The following is a 17865-nucleotide window of genomic DNA, read 5'->3' as shown; positions in this document are numbered from 1 at the left end:
GGAAGCGAGAACGCTACCGCATGACCACGAGATGCGGGCCATTTTCGCCTGCAGAAAAGACCTATAGCCAGAACTCATTCATATCACTTCATTTAGGACCATCAGTCTAATAAACCAAGGTACGTGACTTTGGGGATATTATGTTAGGCACTTTTTGCGGATTTTCTCGCCTGGATCGGAATTTGATATTCTTTGAGCGTCCAGGATTAGGAGTGTGTGAACGTATCGGTTCTGAAATACATTTTCATCACGTCACGCCAGTCAGAACGCTACACTGGTGACTATATACACCTCACGATGGGAGAAGCGCCACAGTGTGCAGTGTAATGTCGTATCTAAGTTAATGTGAATGGGCATGTAATGAAAGAACGATAGGTACTAAATATGGGAAGGCACATGCTTAATTCCTGACTGAATAGTTCACTCAGTTCGAGTCCTCAATAGCTTCTTAAGACTGCACACCATATAAAACAAACAGAGGGATTTTTAAATAAGCCCAGAGCTTTAATATACAATTCAGTAATTTGAAGCGTTATGGCACTAATGCTTCTCACTATGATGCCCTTATCGAGCATTAGATACAGGAGATTCACATTCCGATGGTGGATAAATCGCATTCCAGTCAGAGTATTTTATTTAGCCTTCCCTTGGTTTAGATATTTACCCGAATGAAGTCCCTCTACACATGTGAAGACTGAAGAAAACAGGCGAAATCTGGAGTTGACCCTTCGGTAAGACGGTAGTCTTTTTGTTTTGGAAATAGGCGTTGCACAGCAACACACTGTTTTTTATTTGATATTTTTGCGTGCTTTGCTAGTAATTTCGAGGTCACACTTCGACTAACAAGCAATCATTGCTGCCGTCAGTCAATTAATCAGGCTACGAAGGAGTAATGTCTGTTTGAAAACATATGACCTACCGATCACCCCCCCCCCCCTCCCATACAACAAAAATCTACTTCAAAAGTGGTAGTGATGAACATGACGGATGTTATTCTTTCTGCCTTATTTATCCACCTGCATTGGAACACTCTCCCTCTAAGGATTTCACTCTCTGTCAGACTGACCACAAATTTTTCTTTCATCTTTTAAGTACGGCGATGAAAAGTTCTTTCGTTGCTAAGATTGCTTCCATCTGCTCCCGAATCTTCCAAAAGGTACTAATGACCTCAGCAACGTCCAGGATCTCCTTAACGCTAGAGATCGTCTTGTATTTGACACGCGATTGACTAGTTTCAACACCCTTCATTGAAAATACCACAGAAAATTATGTTTGGCGCAAATATAAATGTACGAGGGGTATTTTGTTTCAAGGTCGGATTGGTCGCGAAATGGAAGCCACAATGAAAGTCAAAATTGTTTTATGCATAACATTTAGCTACACCTTCCAGCTGCTTATCTACACTGGTGGTCAAAATTAAAGCAACAAATAGCTATTTCCCCGTCCTGTGTCCAATTCACGACATAATCATACGAACTGTCAACAGATGTCGTTACGATAGTGTTCTGTACGGAAAAAGGCATTCCGATCAGAGAACAAACACGCCAGCAATGCCGTCAGGGCACCTGTCGAGCGGGATAGTGTTCGCGGGGTAGTCCCACATCCACAGACGGTGCAGTGTGGCACAGAGAAGACGCCTACAGACTTTCTGCTGTGGGGAGCCATAGGAAAAATGGAAGCAGTAGAGTCGCAAACTGATGTGACCCGTTGGCTTAATGTGAATCGTCCTGTTGTTTCTCGGACAAGGCGACAGTCTATAGAGACCAAAGTTGTATCCCGGAGACCAGGTCAGGGCCGACTACGTGTGACATCGGAGAGGGTGGACCGTTATTTGGCTGTAAGGCCACGATGGTACCACCTTAATACTGCGCTGCAACTGGCGTCTGACCTCGCAGCATCCCTTGGACGTGTTGTATTGAGGCAAACGGTGTACAGAAGGCTTTCGCAGCGTGGCCTTTATAGTTGGAGACCTGCTGTCGGTTTACCTCTGTCGTGTCTTCACAGAAGGGAACGTCTATAGTGGAGTCGTCAACATGCCACCTGCACGGTCGAACGGTGGGCCAATATTCTTTTAACAGATGAGTCGCGATTTGGTCTAGAGAGTGATTCTCGACGGATTCGCATCTGGAAGGCACGTGGAACACGATTTCGGAACCCAAACATTGTGCAAAGAGACCTACACAGAGGACGATCCCTATAGGGGACTTCTCCATGAAACTGTATGTTTGAATCAAAAAGATTTAACTGCTACCAGGTACCATGAGGAGATCTTGAGACATCATCCGCGTTTGTTGCGAGGTGATGTGGGCCCAGCAGTCGTATTGATGGACGATAAGGCATCACGTCAGCATCCAACAACCACTCTCCAAAAATTGTGAGCAGCTGTGCCGAAAGAATGGGCTTTATTGCCTTAACATGATATCGATGACATTATTCACAGCACGTCCCGTCATTTTCAGTTCTTTACTGGTACCAGAGGTCGTCACACCCCATACTGAGCTATTGAGCACTTTAACCGATTGCCAGAATGCGTGTGCAAATCCGTTAAGTTGGAAAAAGCCAAGAACAGTTTTATCTATCTTCATGCATATTGCAGTTGATTACGTTCTGTATCCTTTACATTGTTTCTACTTTACTATGACCTGTTCATACTGTTTCGTCGCAAAATAAACGCAGCCTTGCAAAATTTCCTTTTGTTGCTTTAATTTTGGACACCAGTGCACGAGAGCCAGTAAAATGAAAACCGAACATCCACCACAACGGACCATGGAATGGTTCGATTCAAAAGTTATCTATCCCACTGGGAGACGAGAATTCCTGCTCAGCAGAACGCGGGCAGCCACTGAACGGATCCACAACAACACCTACTCTCGCACTTCCTCGTCCAAGCATGTCTTTCTTCAGGTCGCCAAAGTGATGAAAATCAAAGGATGGAAGATCCGGGCTGTACTGAGGATGTTGCAACGTTTCCCAACCAAATCGCTGAAGCACTGTGGGGCGTTTTGTGCAACAGGACGATTCCGTTCAACAGCACACCTGGGCGTTATGACTTTACGGCTCGTTGCAGTTTCTGCGTTGTGGTTCTACGCCCGAGGAACTCGACGAGCGGAGGAAGCATCCTGCAGCACGATAATCGCACGAAGGCTACGCTGCAGTGATTTGGTTGGGAAACATTGCAGCACCCTCCGTACAGTCCGGATCTTTCATCGTGTGATTTTCACACCTTTGGCGATTTGAAGGAAGACATGCATGGACGTCTGTTTTCGTCTGACGAGAAATTGCAACAGTGGGTGCGGTAATGGATCCGTGAGCAGCCGATGGCGTTCTGCGAAACAGGGATATTGATCGTCTCGTTTCCCTCTGGATAAGTGTCTTCGTGTGTCGATTCCATTTGATTGGAACCCTTCAACGTTCCCGCTGTGACGGGTGTTCGGTCCTCATTTGAGTACCCCTACGTCTTACACATTCGTTGTAGTGTGATACCACGTTTGCAATAACCTCGCCGCAGCCGCCTGTGCTTTTCCACCAGTTCTCTATGCTGGTCCGTAGCCCGTTGTCTGAGCCAAAAAGTGCTGTCGTCTTAGTCAGCGTTTCATGTGAGCAGAGAGATAAAAATCAAAGGGAGACATGTGCCAGCTGTACAGTGGATGAGAAAACTCTTCTCATCGAAAACGCTGTAGGTCCGTCTTTGTTATACATGCAGTACGCGCTCGAGCACTGTCATGAAGAAAGACAATGCCTGATTGCAAATTCCTCTTCGCTTGGTGTGAATTGCCCTCTGAAGACGATTTTCTCGAGTCGCCTGTACCACTCACTGAGCAAGATCATCGATGGACACTCGCTTCCTTCCCTGATCGCTTACACCGTGAACATATGTACGTTCTGCTTCAAAGTTTCTGCACCACTGCCGCACTTTGCTGTCATTCACGACAGTTACGTTGTGTGGGCTGCAAGGAAATGAGGTGGACACCGACAGCACCTCAGCGTGAAGAAATCGAAAGACAGCACGCACTTTGCACTTGGAGGAAGACTATTGTTCTAGAAATCTTCGTGTGTTCACTGTGCTCTCACTCGGAAAAGTGCGACGTGACGCGATCAAAAGGATACTAGAGACACTGCACAAGAAACTTGTGCAATGTTTTAATGAATTTTACGCTGTGGTTTTCATTTCGCGGCCGATCGGAGCTTGAAAAAACAGCTCTCGTATTTATACAGAGTGATTATTATTAATATCTAAAAACTCCTGAAGCGACGTAGACGACGCTGAGACAAGTAATTAAATATCGAGCAGCAAATGTCGGAAATTGTCCTAAAAGTGGATGACAAATAAAGCTTCATGGCAGATTAAAACTAAGGGACGAACCAAGACTCGAAATCGGGTCCTTTGTCTTTCGCGAACAAGTGCTGCACTGCACTAGAGCACATGACGTTATAGGCAAAGGCCCCGAGTTCGAGTCTCAGTCCGGCGCTCAGTTTTAATCTGTCAGTAACTTTCATATCAGCGCCATGCGGATAAGATGCTTGTCATCTCGACTGATAGTGATACGAGGCCGCTGGGATCCAGCACGGCGTTCCGTATTACCCTCCTGAACTCACCGATTAGATATTCTGCTAACAGTCATTAGACCTCGACCAAGACGAGCACCAATGTCGCGATACGATAAACCGCAATCGCGATAGGCTACAATCCGACCTTTATCAAAGTCGGAAACGTGATGGTACGCATTTCTTGTCCTTACAAGAGGCATCACAACAACGTTTCACCAGGTTGTTTGTGTATGAGAAATCGGATGGAAACTTTCCTCATGTCAGCACGTTGTAGGTGTGGCCACCTTGTGTGAATGCTCTGAAAGCTAAGCATTAGCATATCACAGCATCTTCTTCTTGTAGGGTAATTTCGCGTCTGTAGTGTCATCTTCGTGGTGTAGCAATTGTAATGGCCAGTAGTGTATGTCACTTTTGGGGGTTTTTGAACATAATAATAGTTACACTATAGGTGTGCAGATTGATTGGACCTGTTGCTCGAAAGACGTACAACCTCAAAAGCCGAAAATATGAAACGCCAACCGCAGAATAGGCCAGCTGGTAATGATCCGGCGTCGGCCGCTGTTCCTGCACGGCCAGTGAGAGACGGCGGGCCGTCACGAGGTAGCGGGGAGCCGCCTGCATCCTGGAGCCCTGGTGGGGGCAGGGCGCGAGCAGCTGAGCGCCGGCGGCCGCGCGCGCCGGCCAGTGAGTGTTGAGTGGTCGCCGACGCCGGTCACCACCATGGCAGCACCCCTCAGCAGCAGCGCCGCCGCCGCAGCCGCCGCCGCCGTCGCCGTCGCCACTCTGCTGGCCGCCCTCACCGGTGAGTGCGCCCGACTCTCTTCTGCTCTGCTCTCCGCCGATTCACACCGTTCCAGCAGCACAGAGCGCACAGCCAAAATGTTCTCTATTTTTCTTCGTTTTATCGACCCGTCAGCTGAAGAATATTGCGGGCAGAAAACGAGTTTTGCACTGCCTTTGTTCGAGATGTCAGTTCATATTCCCGCGAAGTGATGAAGAAAACCCGAAGCAATTGTAGAATAATAATACCAATCCCAAAGAAAGCAGGTGTTGACAGATGTGAAAATTACCGAACTGTCAGTTTAATAAGTCACAGCGGCAAAATACTTACGGCAATTCTTTACAGACGAATGGAAAACCTGGTAGAAGCCGACCTCGTGGAAGATTAGTTTGGATTCCGTAGAAATGTTGGAACTCGTGAGGCAATATTGACCCTACGACTTTAAAAGAAAGATTAAGGAAAGGCAAACCTGTGTTCCTAGCATTTGTAGACTTAGAGAAAGCTTTTGACAATGTTGACTGATATACTCTCAAATTCTGAAGGCGGCAGGGGTAAAATACTGGGAGCCAAAGGCTATGTACATTTGTACAGAAAGCAGATGGCAGTTATAAGAGTCGAGGGACATGAAAGGGAAGCAGTGGTTCGGAAGGGAGTGAGACAGGGTTGTAGCCTCTCCCCGATGCTATTCAATCTGTATATTGAGCAAGCTGTAAAGGAAACGAAAGAATAGTTCGGAGTAGGTATTAAAATCTATGGAGAAGAAATAAAAACTTTGAGGTTCGCTGATGACATTGTAATTCTGTCAGAGACAGCAAGGGATTTGGAAGAGCAGTTGAACGGAATGGACAGTGTCTTGAAAAGAGGGTATAAGGTGAACATCAACAAAAGCAAAACGAGGATAATGGAATATAGTCGAATTAAGTCGGGTGATGCTGAGGGAATTAGATTATGAAATGAGACACTTAAAGTAGTAAATGACTTTTGCTATTTGGGGAGCAAAATAACTGATGATGGTCGAGGTAGAGAGGATATAAAATGTAGACTGGCAATGGCAAGGAAAGCGTTTCTGAAGAAGAAAAATTTTTTAACATCGAGTATAGATTTAAATGTCAGGAAGTCGTTTCTGAAAGTAATTGTATGGAGTGTAGCCATGTATGGAAGTGAAACGTGGGCGATAAACAGTTTAGACAAGAAGAGAATAGAAGCTTTCGAAATGTGGTGCTACAGAAGAATGCTGAAGATTAGATGTGTAGATCACATAACTAATGAGGAGTTACTGAACAGAATTGGGGAGAAGAGGAGCTTGTGGCACAACTTGACTAGTAGAAGGGATCGGTTGGTAGGACATGTTCTGAGACATGGAGGGATCACCAATTTAGTATTGTAGGGCAGAGTGGAGGGTAAAAATCATAGAGGGAGACCAAGAGATGAATACACTAAGCAAATTCAGAAGGATGTAGGCTGCAGTAGGTACTGGGAGATTAAGAAGCTTGCACAGGATAGAGTAGCATGGAGAGCTGCTTCAAACCAGTCTCAGAACTGAAGACCACAACAAAAACAATTTTGATGTTTCGAAAGAGGGGCTTAGTGAGGCACTGCGCCTATTTGTAACTACCTTAGGATAGCCCAAAAGGGCAATTTTCTCTACTTATTGCCTCTGGTGATATTACTAAATTAAGATGCCTACAATGTTTGATAAGACCCACAGAGTAGGCGCGTAGTTTTCTCAACAACAAATATGTTGCAGAGATGCTCGACAGACTCCACCTGCGGACACAACAATGAATGCACCATGCAATACTGAAGGGCCTCTCGTAAGCTGCTGAACCTGGACGCAACAGAGCAACGCTTTAATCTGTAATATTACAGAAAACGCTAGGATCACATCGCTTCAGTTAGGCAGCTTCTGACATTCGCGGCCGGCCGGGGCGGCCCAGCCGTTCTAGGCGCTACAGTCCGGAACCGCGCGACCACTACGGTCGCAGGTTCGAATCCTGCCTCGGGCATGGATGTGTGTGACGTCCTTAGGTTAGTTAGTTTTAAGTAGTTCTAAGTTCTAGGGGACTGATGTCCTCAGAAGCTAAGTCCTATAGTGCTCAGAGCCATTTGAGTCATTTGACATTCGCGTGGTTCCCAGAGCTGAATAAAGAGGAGCGCGTTAGATTACTCTGGTGCACACCTAGCGTGTATGATGAATTGCAGCTACAGAGTACGTACAGTTGTATTTTTTAATTATATCTGTAGTGCAAGAAAAGCTCAGTAACGTTAAACTAAGGGCGGATGATTCCTTTCAGCCATCAATAAGTCAAATATACGTTATCCAACAGCGATGCTTAAACTTGTTTTCCGCCATTAAAGTATCTAAATACTGCGTGTAGGTAAACTTTGCTCAAGAGTTAGATATATTATCAGTATTCTGCAGAGAACAGGTCTCCTCAAAGGAAACCAAAGCTGTATGCAAAATTACTTCCGTAGTTGGACCTATTAAAAGCTGAAGCACCGGAATTTAGCAACAGCTTAAAACTGCTACATAACATGAAAGGTCCCTGTATGCTTAGCATTACTACCAGAGAACGACATCATGTATTCAGTGAAGAACAGATGTCACGAAGATTGAGAACAAGCTCACTGAAATGGCGTGAATGGGTGAATGGGTAAGAAAATAGTGCGTTCTTCACATCTTCTGCGTGTTTTAAAGAAATCTTTTGTTTCGCGTCCTTAGCTGACGACATTTTAATGTTTATCTGAAAGTTGACAGGGGGGAGAGATATGTTACCTGTGACGTGAATCATATGTGTTCCGGGCTGTATGATGAAAGCCTTTGTCTGGCTTCAGCGCGCTTCAGCGCTTGTTATGGTCCTCCGGCCTAGGAACTAGTTGTGACCGAGTAAATAAATAAAGTATGGATGTAGGAAGAGTTATGTTCTGGGAACTTACGTCGTATCTTAGTAAGTTATAAAAAAAAGACATGTTACGATCATTTATAAAACACTATTTCCCCATTACAGTCTAGTACCAAGGCAAAACGGCCAGCCTCCTACTGTTTGGGAGTCTTGTAGAGAGTGAGAGATGATATTGATAAACATCACCAGTCTTGAAAATTTGTAAAGTACATACGAGGACTAACTAACATATCTTCAGATTGAGATGGAGCGATGGGAAAGACGCTGATTCTTTTACGAGCAGAGTGGAGGAATAATCCCCGTCCGAACATCTGTGCTTAAGCAAATGACTTCAGATTATCCACTTCTGCATTCAGTTATAATAGAACGGCTCCTGATTTTCTGTTAGAGTCAAAGTCCTTCATTTACTCCTTAATACAGCCAGAAGACAACCAGGCCCTGTTCATGATTACAAATCAGATTTAAATTTCCTCGGAGAAAGAATGGCGCCGATTTTGTCGTGGTCTTCATTTTAACAGTCAAATCAGCGAGAATCAAAATATACTGTTATTATATTATTACAAATTTCTCATCTACTCCTGCATTTTTTCTTCCACAAACAATAACTTTTCTACGAACTAGGAAACGATAATTTTCCCTTGCTCAGTCCTAACTAACTCCACCTGTAACAAAACCACCGTCGATGGAACATCAAATTCTACTCCTTTCGCTCATTCGAGTGCCGTGTTTGTTGGTCAAATGTACATATACGGTCGTAATACTGCTTATATTTTCCATATGAAACCATATGGTTTATTTTTGAAGTATCTGCAGCTAGCAATGTGCACGGGACCAACTAAGGCTCTGCTAACCTTAGTCTGTAACAACAGAGAAGACAACTTTCCTAAATGTGTTCTGACCAATCAAGTGTATCAACCGAGAAATTATTGTATGTTTTCAGTTTCCATGACCCTAAGCAATAAATTGGGGACTTCTTTGGCATTTTGGCATTTCTTTATGTCTTGGAACTGCTACTTCCTGAAAAGTCACTTTAATGAAGGTAGAGGGGAATATGGGAAAAGGGCTGCCAGCGCTCTGGGGTTTCCTGTGGGAGGCGGCGTTTAGCGTAATGACCGCGGAACAAAGCGACAGCGACCGCTGCAGAACGGGCCGCGTGAAAGTCCGCTTACTGTTGCAGTCCAGCGAGAAACCTCAAGGCGACGCTATTCGGCCGAGAACGTTTCTCTTTCCTTTTACACGATACGTGTGATCAGACTTGCGCCAGCCGTCCTTGCACTGCGGTGACAATGGCTGTGCCCACAAACTGTCACTTTGCAAAGTCTCAATGCCGAATAACGCTTTTGGGTGCGGGAGGCTGAAGGCTCGCTTCGACTGAGCTGTGGCCAAGGGTGGGGCCGAATTCATGGTTCAGTTAGAAATGACATAGCGATTTTTTTAAAAATATTTCTTCTGCAATGAATTTTGTTATATATGAGATGACATGAAAATTATACGGACTCCATATAAACACGTAGTATTTTACGGCACTAACTAAATCAATCAGATACTTCAGTATTATGAAGCTGCGTGATTAAAACTGTATGCTGGTCCAACCAGGAACCTTGCCTTTCGTGGGCAACGTTTCTACCAACTGAGCTATCGTTAAAGGACTCACGACCTGTTATCACAGCTCCTTTGTTGTCGGAGCACTATTCCAGGAGAGTTTCTGCGACATTTGGGAATGAGGAGTGACGTACAGAATTCTAGTTGTAATACTGGGTCGTAGCTCAGTTGATAATAGCATGGCCCGCGAAGAGCAAGGCTCCGTGTTCGAGTTGTAATCTGGCACGCACTTGTAATCAGTTAAGAACAGCGCAGTCTCCGCTGCAGGGAAGGCGCGCGCGCGCGCGCGCTCGCGCGCTCGCGCGCTCGCGCGCTTGTGTGTGTGTGTGTGCGTGTGTGTGTGTGTGTGTGTGTGTGTGTGTGTGTGTGTGTGTGAAAAAGTTTCATTCTGCTTGAGGAATAAGATCAGCACAATATAACCCGTTTGTTTGACTTCATTGCAAGGAAAAACTGTGTCTGCAAGTGCTATAAGCTGCAGTTCGGAATCATTCCCACCGGGTAACATTTACTATCAAAAACAGTCTTGATCACGAATTATTTATTCTGGTGACCGGTTTCGACCACAACTCTGGTCATCTTCAGACCAATGGGCAAGGAGATTCAAGACTATGATCAAGACTGTTTTTGATAGTAAATATTAGTAATAACACTGATGAGTGGTTGCTCCCACAATGTATTCAAAAGTGATTCACATGGGTATTGACTCTATGCAATAGGGGTTCCGAATGCAGTGGGAAATGCTTAGCAATTTTATATCAACGTCGATCGTCAGTTGCTTAATTTATTAGTTCTATCGCTGTCTCGTATAGTATGTGATTACAATAAACTGTTCATTACTCTCTACACGAGATAATGGTGCACAAAAAGTGTTCAAAGTACCGGTCTTACCTACAAACATAGGTTTCACCTCGCTGTCACAGTGGATTGTGAACATGGATCTGGTAAAGTGCCCACTGTTCCACCTCTTTCCACAGTTCATCCAAGAATAGATAATTTATCACATTTCCATGTCGCTCCACAAAAAAGTCTATAAGGCTTAGGGCATGTGACACTGGTTCACCTCTTTCAGTTTATTACGAGTGCTCAGAGATACGCAGTGAAATGTACGGCAGCCCCATCGTGCAACTGCACATCCCTCAAAGTCCTGGAAGTGTTAAGCATAGTGGTGACTATAAAATATGAACTTGTAGGAAGAAAATGATATACATTGGTGAACGAGATGTTAGTCAAAAGTGACAGTCGTCACTCGGAAAGCGTTTTTAACGTAAAACGCAGTTTTGTTGAGGGTGACTGATTGGACGCGACTTAACAGCATCAAGCTGTAATTTAGGCTATTTTGCACCTTGGCTCGACAGGGAACTGAACAGATCTTGTCTCTACAAGATTTCCACCACAATTTTACAGCAGGTCCTCGTACAGGCCCTGACGGGCCTTCCATTGCCGACCGGTCGCCGTGTCATCCTCTGCCTTATGGTGCCATGTGACTGCGGTGTGGAGGAACAAGGGGCCAGCACATAGCTCTCCCACCCATTATCAACTTTCATATCCTTTCAGCCGCAGCTTTCGTTCAAGTAGCTCCTAAAGTGGCCTCACGAAGCTCAGTGCACTCCGTTTGTCATCTCACCAACGAAATGTCCCTGACACTAGTAGTAACTGAACTTGAGTCCTCCGCATGGCAGTCAGGTGCGCTGACCACTCGTTTAGGGAAGTGGACACCGCAGTATTCCGTGCGCATTCAGTTTGTCAGCAGTTCCTTGCTTAGCATTAACCCGGGTTTTCCTAGAAGCAGGAATTTTGCGCTACGCGAACACGATAGGGCATTTTGAGTTGGAGTGGTCGCAAATCTTAACTGCCTTACACATTTATCTTCTGCCAGAAAATCAATCCTGTATAGCATTAACTATTGGTCCATATGTGCTGTCTGGAAAGAGCGCCCAAAGAAAGTGTTTTTACATTCACAAAAGTGCTAATATACTGTACAGTATTGATGAATCACACGGGAGAAAGAGGGGGAAACTCCTGGATTTGCTGATAGCCATACAAATAATGTGTAATGAAGAAGAGCATTATTTGCACCAGACATATGGGAAACGCAGAACATAGCTTTATATTTTTACACTACTGGCCATTAAAATTGCTACACCGCGAAGATGACGTGCTACAGAGGCGAAATTTAACCGACAGGAAGAAGATGCTGTGATATGCAAACGATTAGCTTTTCAGAGCATTCACACAATGTTGTCGCCGGTGGCCACACCTATAACGTGGTGACATGAGGAAAGTTTCCAACCGATTTCTTATACACAAACAGCAGTTGACCGGTGTTGCCTGGTGAAACGTTGTTGCGATGCCTCGAGTAAGGAGGAGAAAAGCCTACCATCACGTTTCCGACTTTGCTAAAGGTTGGATTGTAGCCTATCGCCATTGCGGTTTATCATATCGCGACACTGCTGCTCGCGTTGGTCGAGATCCAATGACTGTTAGCAAAATATGGAATCGGAGGGTACTACGTAACGCCGTGCTGGATCCCAACGGCCTCGTATCACTAGCAGTCGAGATAACAGGCATCTTATCCGCATGGGTGTAGCGGATCGTGCAGCCACGTCACGATCCCTGAGTCAACAGTTGGGGACGTTTGCAAGACAACAACCATCTGCACAAACAGTTCGACGACGTTTGCAGCAGCATGGACTATCAGCTCGGAGACCATGGCTGCGGTTTCCCTAGAAGCTGCATCGGAGGCAGGAGCGCCTGCGATGGTGTACTCAACGACGAAAGTGGGTGCAAGAATAGCAAAACGACATTTTTTCGGATGAATCCAGGTTCTGTGTACAGCATCATGATGGTCGCATCCGTGTTTGGCGACATCGCGCTGAACGCACATTGAAAGCGTGTATTCGCCATCGCCCGGCGTGATGGTATGGGGTGCCATTGGTTACACGGAACTTTGAACAGTGGACGTTATATTTCAGATGTGTTACCACCCGTCGCTCTACCCTTCATTCGATCCCTGCGATACCCTACATTTCAGCAGGATAATGCACGACCGCATGTTGCAGGTCCTGTACGGACCTTTCTGGATACAGAAAATATTAGACTGCTGCCCTAGCCAACACATTCTCCAGATCTCTCACCAATTGAAAACGTCTGGTCAATGGTGGCAGTGCAACTGGCTCGTCTCAATACGCTAGTCACTACTCTTGATGAACTGTGGTATCGTGTTGAAGCTGCATGGGCAGCTGTACCTCTACACATTCAATGTCCAGTCGTATCAAGCCCGTTATTACGGCCAGAGGTGGTTGTTCTGGGTACTGATTTCTCAGGATCTATGCACCCAAATTGCGTGTAACCAGGTGTCATTTCTAGTATAATATATTTGTCCAATGAATACCCGTTTATCATCTGCATTTCTTTTTGGTGTAGATATTTTAATGGCCAGTAGTGTATCTCCTGGGCACTGAATCGCACTTGTAGCCACACGACCTTAACCTGACTTGCAACCACTGCTTTACTAGAACGCAGTGTACAAAGCATTAGACTCGTCTAGACCAGTTGGCCTATCTCGCCCGCCTGAAAACGCTGGCGCCCTATGCACTGCGTTCTCTGGGAAAACACCTTCATTGCCGGGCGCGTTAGTTACTAGGCGGCACCCACAGAAAACCCGGTCTTAGAGTGGGTTCCGCGAGTCAGGTTGGCCGCCTAGTGCAGTGAGGAGCGCGCCTCGAGGCTCAGCATCTGCCCGGAGCCGTCACACTCTCGCGCGTTTGCACGGCGCGTCCGCCGATGCGACTCGCTCTCACTGCGCGACTGCAGCTTCCCCAAACACCTGTACCGTGTCTGACTCATCTCCAAGCGGCTCGGTTTGCAACCCGCATATTGCTCGGGATACTGCTGCATTCCTTCGTGTTCATCTACATCTACATCTACATTTATACTATGCAAGCCACCCAAAGGTGTGTGGCGGAGGGCACTTTACGTGCCACTGTCATTACCTCCTTTTCCTGTTCCAGTCGCGTATAGTTCGCGGGAAGAACGACTGCCGGAAATCCTCCGTGCGCGCTAGAATCTCTCTAATTTTACATTCGTTACCTCCTCGGGAGGTATAAGTAGGGGGAAGCAATATATTCGATACTTCATCCAGAAACGCACACTTTCAAAACCCGGACAGCAAGCTACACCGCGATGCAGAGCGCCTCTCTTACAGAGTCTGCCACTTGAGTTTGCTAAATATCTCCGCAACGCTATCACGCTTACGAAATAACCCTGTGACGAAACGCGCCGCTCTTCTTTGGATCTCCTCTGTCAACCCGACCTTGTCCGGATCCCACACTGATGAGCAATACTCAAGTATAGCTCGAACGAGTGTTTTGTAAGCCACCTCCTTTGTTGATAGACTAGATTTTCTAAGGTCTCTCCCAATGAATCTCAACCTGGCACCCGCCTTACCAATAATTAATTTTACGTATGTTCAAACAGCTGGAGCTGCTCTGTCATTTCTCCATCAAGGTCACTAAATTACGAAGGCTAGTCGAAAAGTAAGTTCCGATTGGTCGCGAAATGGAAACCACTGTAAAAATCCGATGAAGTTTTGCAGAGATGTACTGTGTAGTGTATCTAGTATGCTCGTCGAACGCGCCACGATGCTTTTTTCAGTTCTGAGTGCACGTGAACGCGTAAAGATGCCTAGAAAATAGTGTCCCCTGCCAAGTATGAGGCCCTGGTGAGAGATTTTCCCTGACGTCGTGCAGCCCACGTTTCGTTCTTCTTGCCAGTTCTCAGTTGCACTCTGTAGGGACAATGTAGAGGCCCCTGCAGCGTCTCCGGTGGGAAGTTTTTGATCACCTACAACACAGCCCGTAACTGTTTCGTCCTGAGCTTTTTCTCTGCGCAAATGAATCGCTGGCTATGAAGACAACATTTTCACACAGACATAGAGCTGTAGACGAGCGTATAGAATTGGCGGAAAGCACAGGCATGTACCTCCTATGACGAGGGTATTGGAAAGTAGGTACAATGCTACAACAAACGTCTAAGTCGGAGCGGCGACTATGTCGAGAAGTGGCTTTAAGCTTTAACTTACTATTGCCATTAAGACATTTTTTATTTTCACAATAGTTTCCATTTCGCGACCAATCGGAATTTATTTTCGGAATAGCCCTTGTATTAAATCGGCACCCAACCTCTACAACTGATCTCGTTGTCTGTGGTATCAATTTGACATCCATTGCCAACCAATAAAGATATTCTGAGGTAACGCAATTAACACACAAAAGATAATTTGTACATCATAACGACCCTCAGTGGTCCTTTAAATTGTCCCGTCACGAACCGTATCGTGACTAGAATTACTTACACTGACAACACCGGGTGTTTATTTTTACGTGAAATACAATCAGAGTGCATCACAGCGGAATGAACTGCTGTACAGATACAACTAACACGAGACGCCTTAGACTGTTGCATTAATGTCAGTTACAACTCCTCGGTATACCTCATTTACTTAGGTGCACGTTGAGTTTTATATCCGTGGTTATCTCCATCTTGTTTTCTTAAGACAACTTGACTACAGGTATAGTTGAGTAATACGAGGGACAGTCAAGGATAGCTTCTGGTGACTGATCTGGCTTTTCTGCATTTTTATGAATCATTCCATCAAATTCTCCCTAATGATTCTCTGCGAAAAATGCTATCTACATTTCTGTTTCTTATTCATCAATGTTATTGTTATAAAAATGTAACCTGTAGATTGATATGAACATCACACTGTGCCTTATTCCCCTCTCTTTCTCCCTCCCGAAAAAATGCGCATGTAACCAAATATTGGGGAAATTCTGTTTAGTTATAGGGACGATAGTATATAAGGCGCCGAACCTTGCTGTCTACTTGTGCACTCACTCATTTCACCCTCTTATTTTCAGTTGTCTACACCTTGATTTACATCGTTGTTAACGTTAAGAACTTCTCTGGGGTTCAGATTTATTGGTACGAACAGAAAATTAAGTCGCCTACAGGTGAGGACGTTGTGTAATCGAGAAGCTGGGCACGTGGAAATGGTTCAAATGGCTCTGAGCACTATGGGACTTAACATCTATGATCATCAGTCCCCTAGAACTTAGAACTACTTAAACCTAACTAACCTAAGGACATCACACAACACTCAGTCATCACGAGGCAGAGAAAATCCCTGACCCCGCCGGGCACGTGGAGTGTATTGCTGCATGCAAGTGGGAGCGCAAAGTCAGACGTAAATAATCGTTCTTTTTGTCCAAATTAGTCATTCGTCCATCTAATCTACAATCTAATTACATGAGATACCACTATTTCTTTTTCATTTTATAAGTGTTCGTTCTTTGAGAAGAACTATCGTACCACAAGATACAGAGATATAGCGAAGTGTTGAGTGCTATTGACAAGGGATTGCAGATCGATTCCATATTTCAGGATTTCCGGAAGGCTTTTGACACTGTACCATACAAGCAGCTAATAGTGAAATTGCGTGCTTATGGAATATCGTCTCAGTTATGTGACTGGATTTGTGATTTCCTGCCAGAGAAATCACAGTTCGTAGTAATAGACGGAAAGTTATCGAGTAAAACGGAAGTGATTTCTGGCGCTCCCCAAGGTAGTTTTATAGGCCCGCTGCTGTTCGTTATCTATATAAACCATTTGGGAGACAATCTGAGCAACCGTCTTAAAGTTGTTTGCAGATGACCCTGTCGTTTATCGGCTAATAAAGTCATCAGAAGATCAAAACAAAATTCAAAACGATTTAGAAAAGAAATCTGAATGGTGCGAAAATTGGCAGTTGACCCTAAATAACGAAAGGTGTGAGGTCATCCTCATGAGTGCTGAAAGGAATCCGTTGAACTTCGGTTACACGATAAGTCAGTCTAATCTAAAAGCCGTAAATTCAACTAAATACCTAGGTATTACAATTACGAACAACTTAAATTGGAACTAACACATAGAAAATGTTGTGGGGATGGCTAAGCAAAGACTGCGTTTTATTGGCAAAACACTTAGGAAATGTAACAGACCCACTAAGGAGAGACTCTACACTACGCTTGTCCGTCCTCTTTTAGAATACTCCTGTGCTGTGTGGGATCCTTACCAAACACGACTGACGGAGAACATCGAAAAAGTTCAAAAAGAGCAGCACGTTTTGTATTATCGCGAAATATGGGAGAGAGTGTCACAGAAATGATATAGGATTTGGGCTGGACATCATTAAAAGAATGGCGTTTTTGTTGCGACGGATCTTCTCACGAAATTCCAGTCACCAACTTTCTCCTCCAAATGAGATAATATTTTCTTGACGCCGACCTACATAGGGAGGAACGATCACCAAGGTAAAATAAGGGAAATCAGAGCTCGTAAGGAAAGATATGGGTGTTCATTCTTTCCACGCGCTATACGAGATTGGAATAGTAGAGAATTGGGGAGGTGGTCGGATGAACCCTCTGCGTATCCATGTAGATGTAGAAGTTGGGTCGTCTGCTGACCTCTGCCGACCTCTGCCGTGATCAGCGATAGCTCTTAGCACGTATTCTTTTTATTTTCAAACAATTATCTTCCATCTCTTCCAAGCTGTGGACCGTGTTCTAAAAGCAGAGCGTTTCTCGTCATTGATTTATTCTATTGTCGTGATCTACTGCTGTTATATACGTTTAAATGGTTCAAATGGCTCTGAGCACTATGGGACTTAACATCTGTGGTCATCAGTCCCCAAGAACTCAGAACTACTTAAACCTAACTAACATAAGGACATCACACACATCCATGCCCGAGGCAGGATTCGAACCTGCGACTACGTTTAAATGACAAGTATTCTTAAGTTATGTAGGTACTTTAAAGTATTTGAATTCTAACTAAAATCCAGTGCTTCATTTACTAACCATTCCTACAGCACTGAACATCTGCATCAAACAATATCGCATAGTGACTAGTAATTCTATTTCTGTAGCCTGTTAATTGCTAAGTTCGGAAAACCACAGCTGACGGTCACTCACCAGATAATACGAACTAGGAACT

At 44.9% G+C, this 17865-nt stretch overlaps 1 protein-coding gene across 14 annotated transcripts in view; it reads left to right on the top strand.

Moving 5' to 3' along the window:
- The first annotated feature begins 5202 nt into the window (after nucleotides 1–5202).
- LOC126274364 (uncharacterized) overlaps nucleotides 5203–17865 on the top strand; it is a 317226-nt gene continuing 304563 nt past the window's right edge. For 11 of the 14 annotated variants that reach the window (XM_049977118.1, XM_049977117.1, XM_049977116.1 and 8 more), the window contains exon 1: nucleotides 5251–5350. In XM_049977118.1, the coding sequence (XP_049833075.1) occupies nucleotides 5269–5350 (82 nt within the window). In that variant the 5' untranslated portion in view covers nucleotides 5251–5268. Of the gene's footprint in view, nucleotides 5351–17865 lie in introns of all 14 variants that reach the window. The other 3 variants (XM_049977120.1, XM_049977119.1, XM_049977107.1) reach the window with 3 other exon arrangements.

This window comes from Schistocerca gregaria, chromosome 1, assembly GCF_023897955.1.
Source record: "Schistocerca gregaria isolate iqSchGreg1 chromosome 1, iqSchGreg1.2, whole genome shotgun sequence".
Classification (NCBI taxonomy): domain Eukaryota; kingdom Metazoa; phylum Arthropoda; class Insecta; order Orthoptera; family Acrididae; genus Schistocerca; species Schistocerca gregaria.
This window is presented reverse-complemented; position numbering and strand designations above follow the sequence as displayed.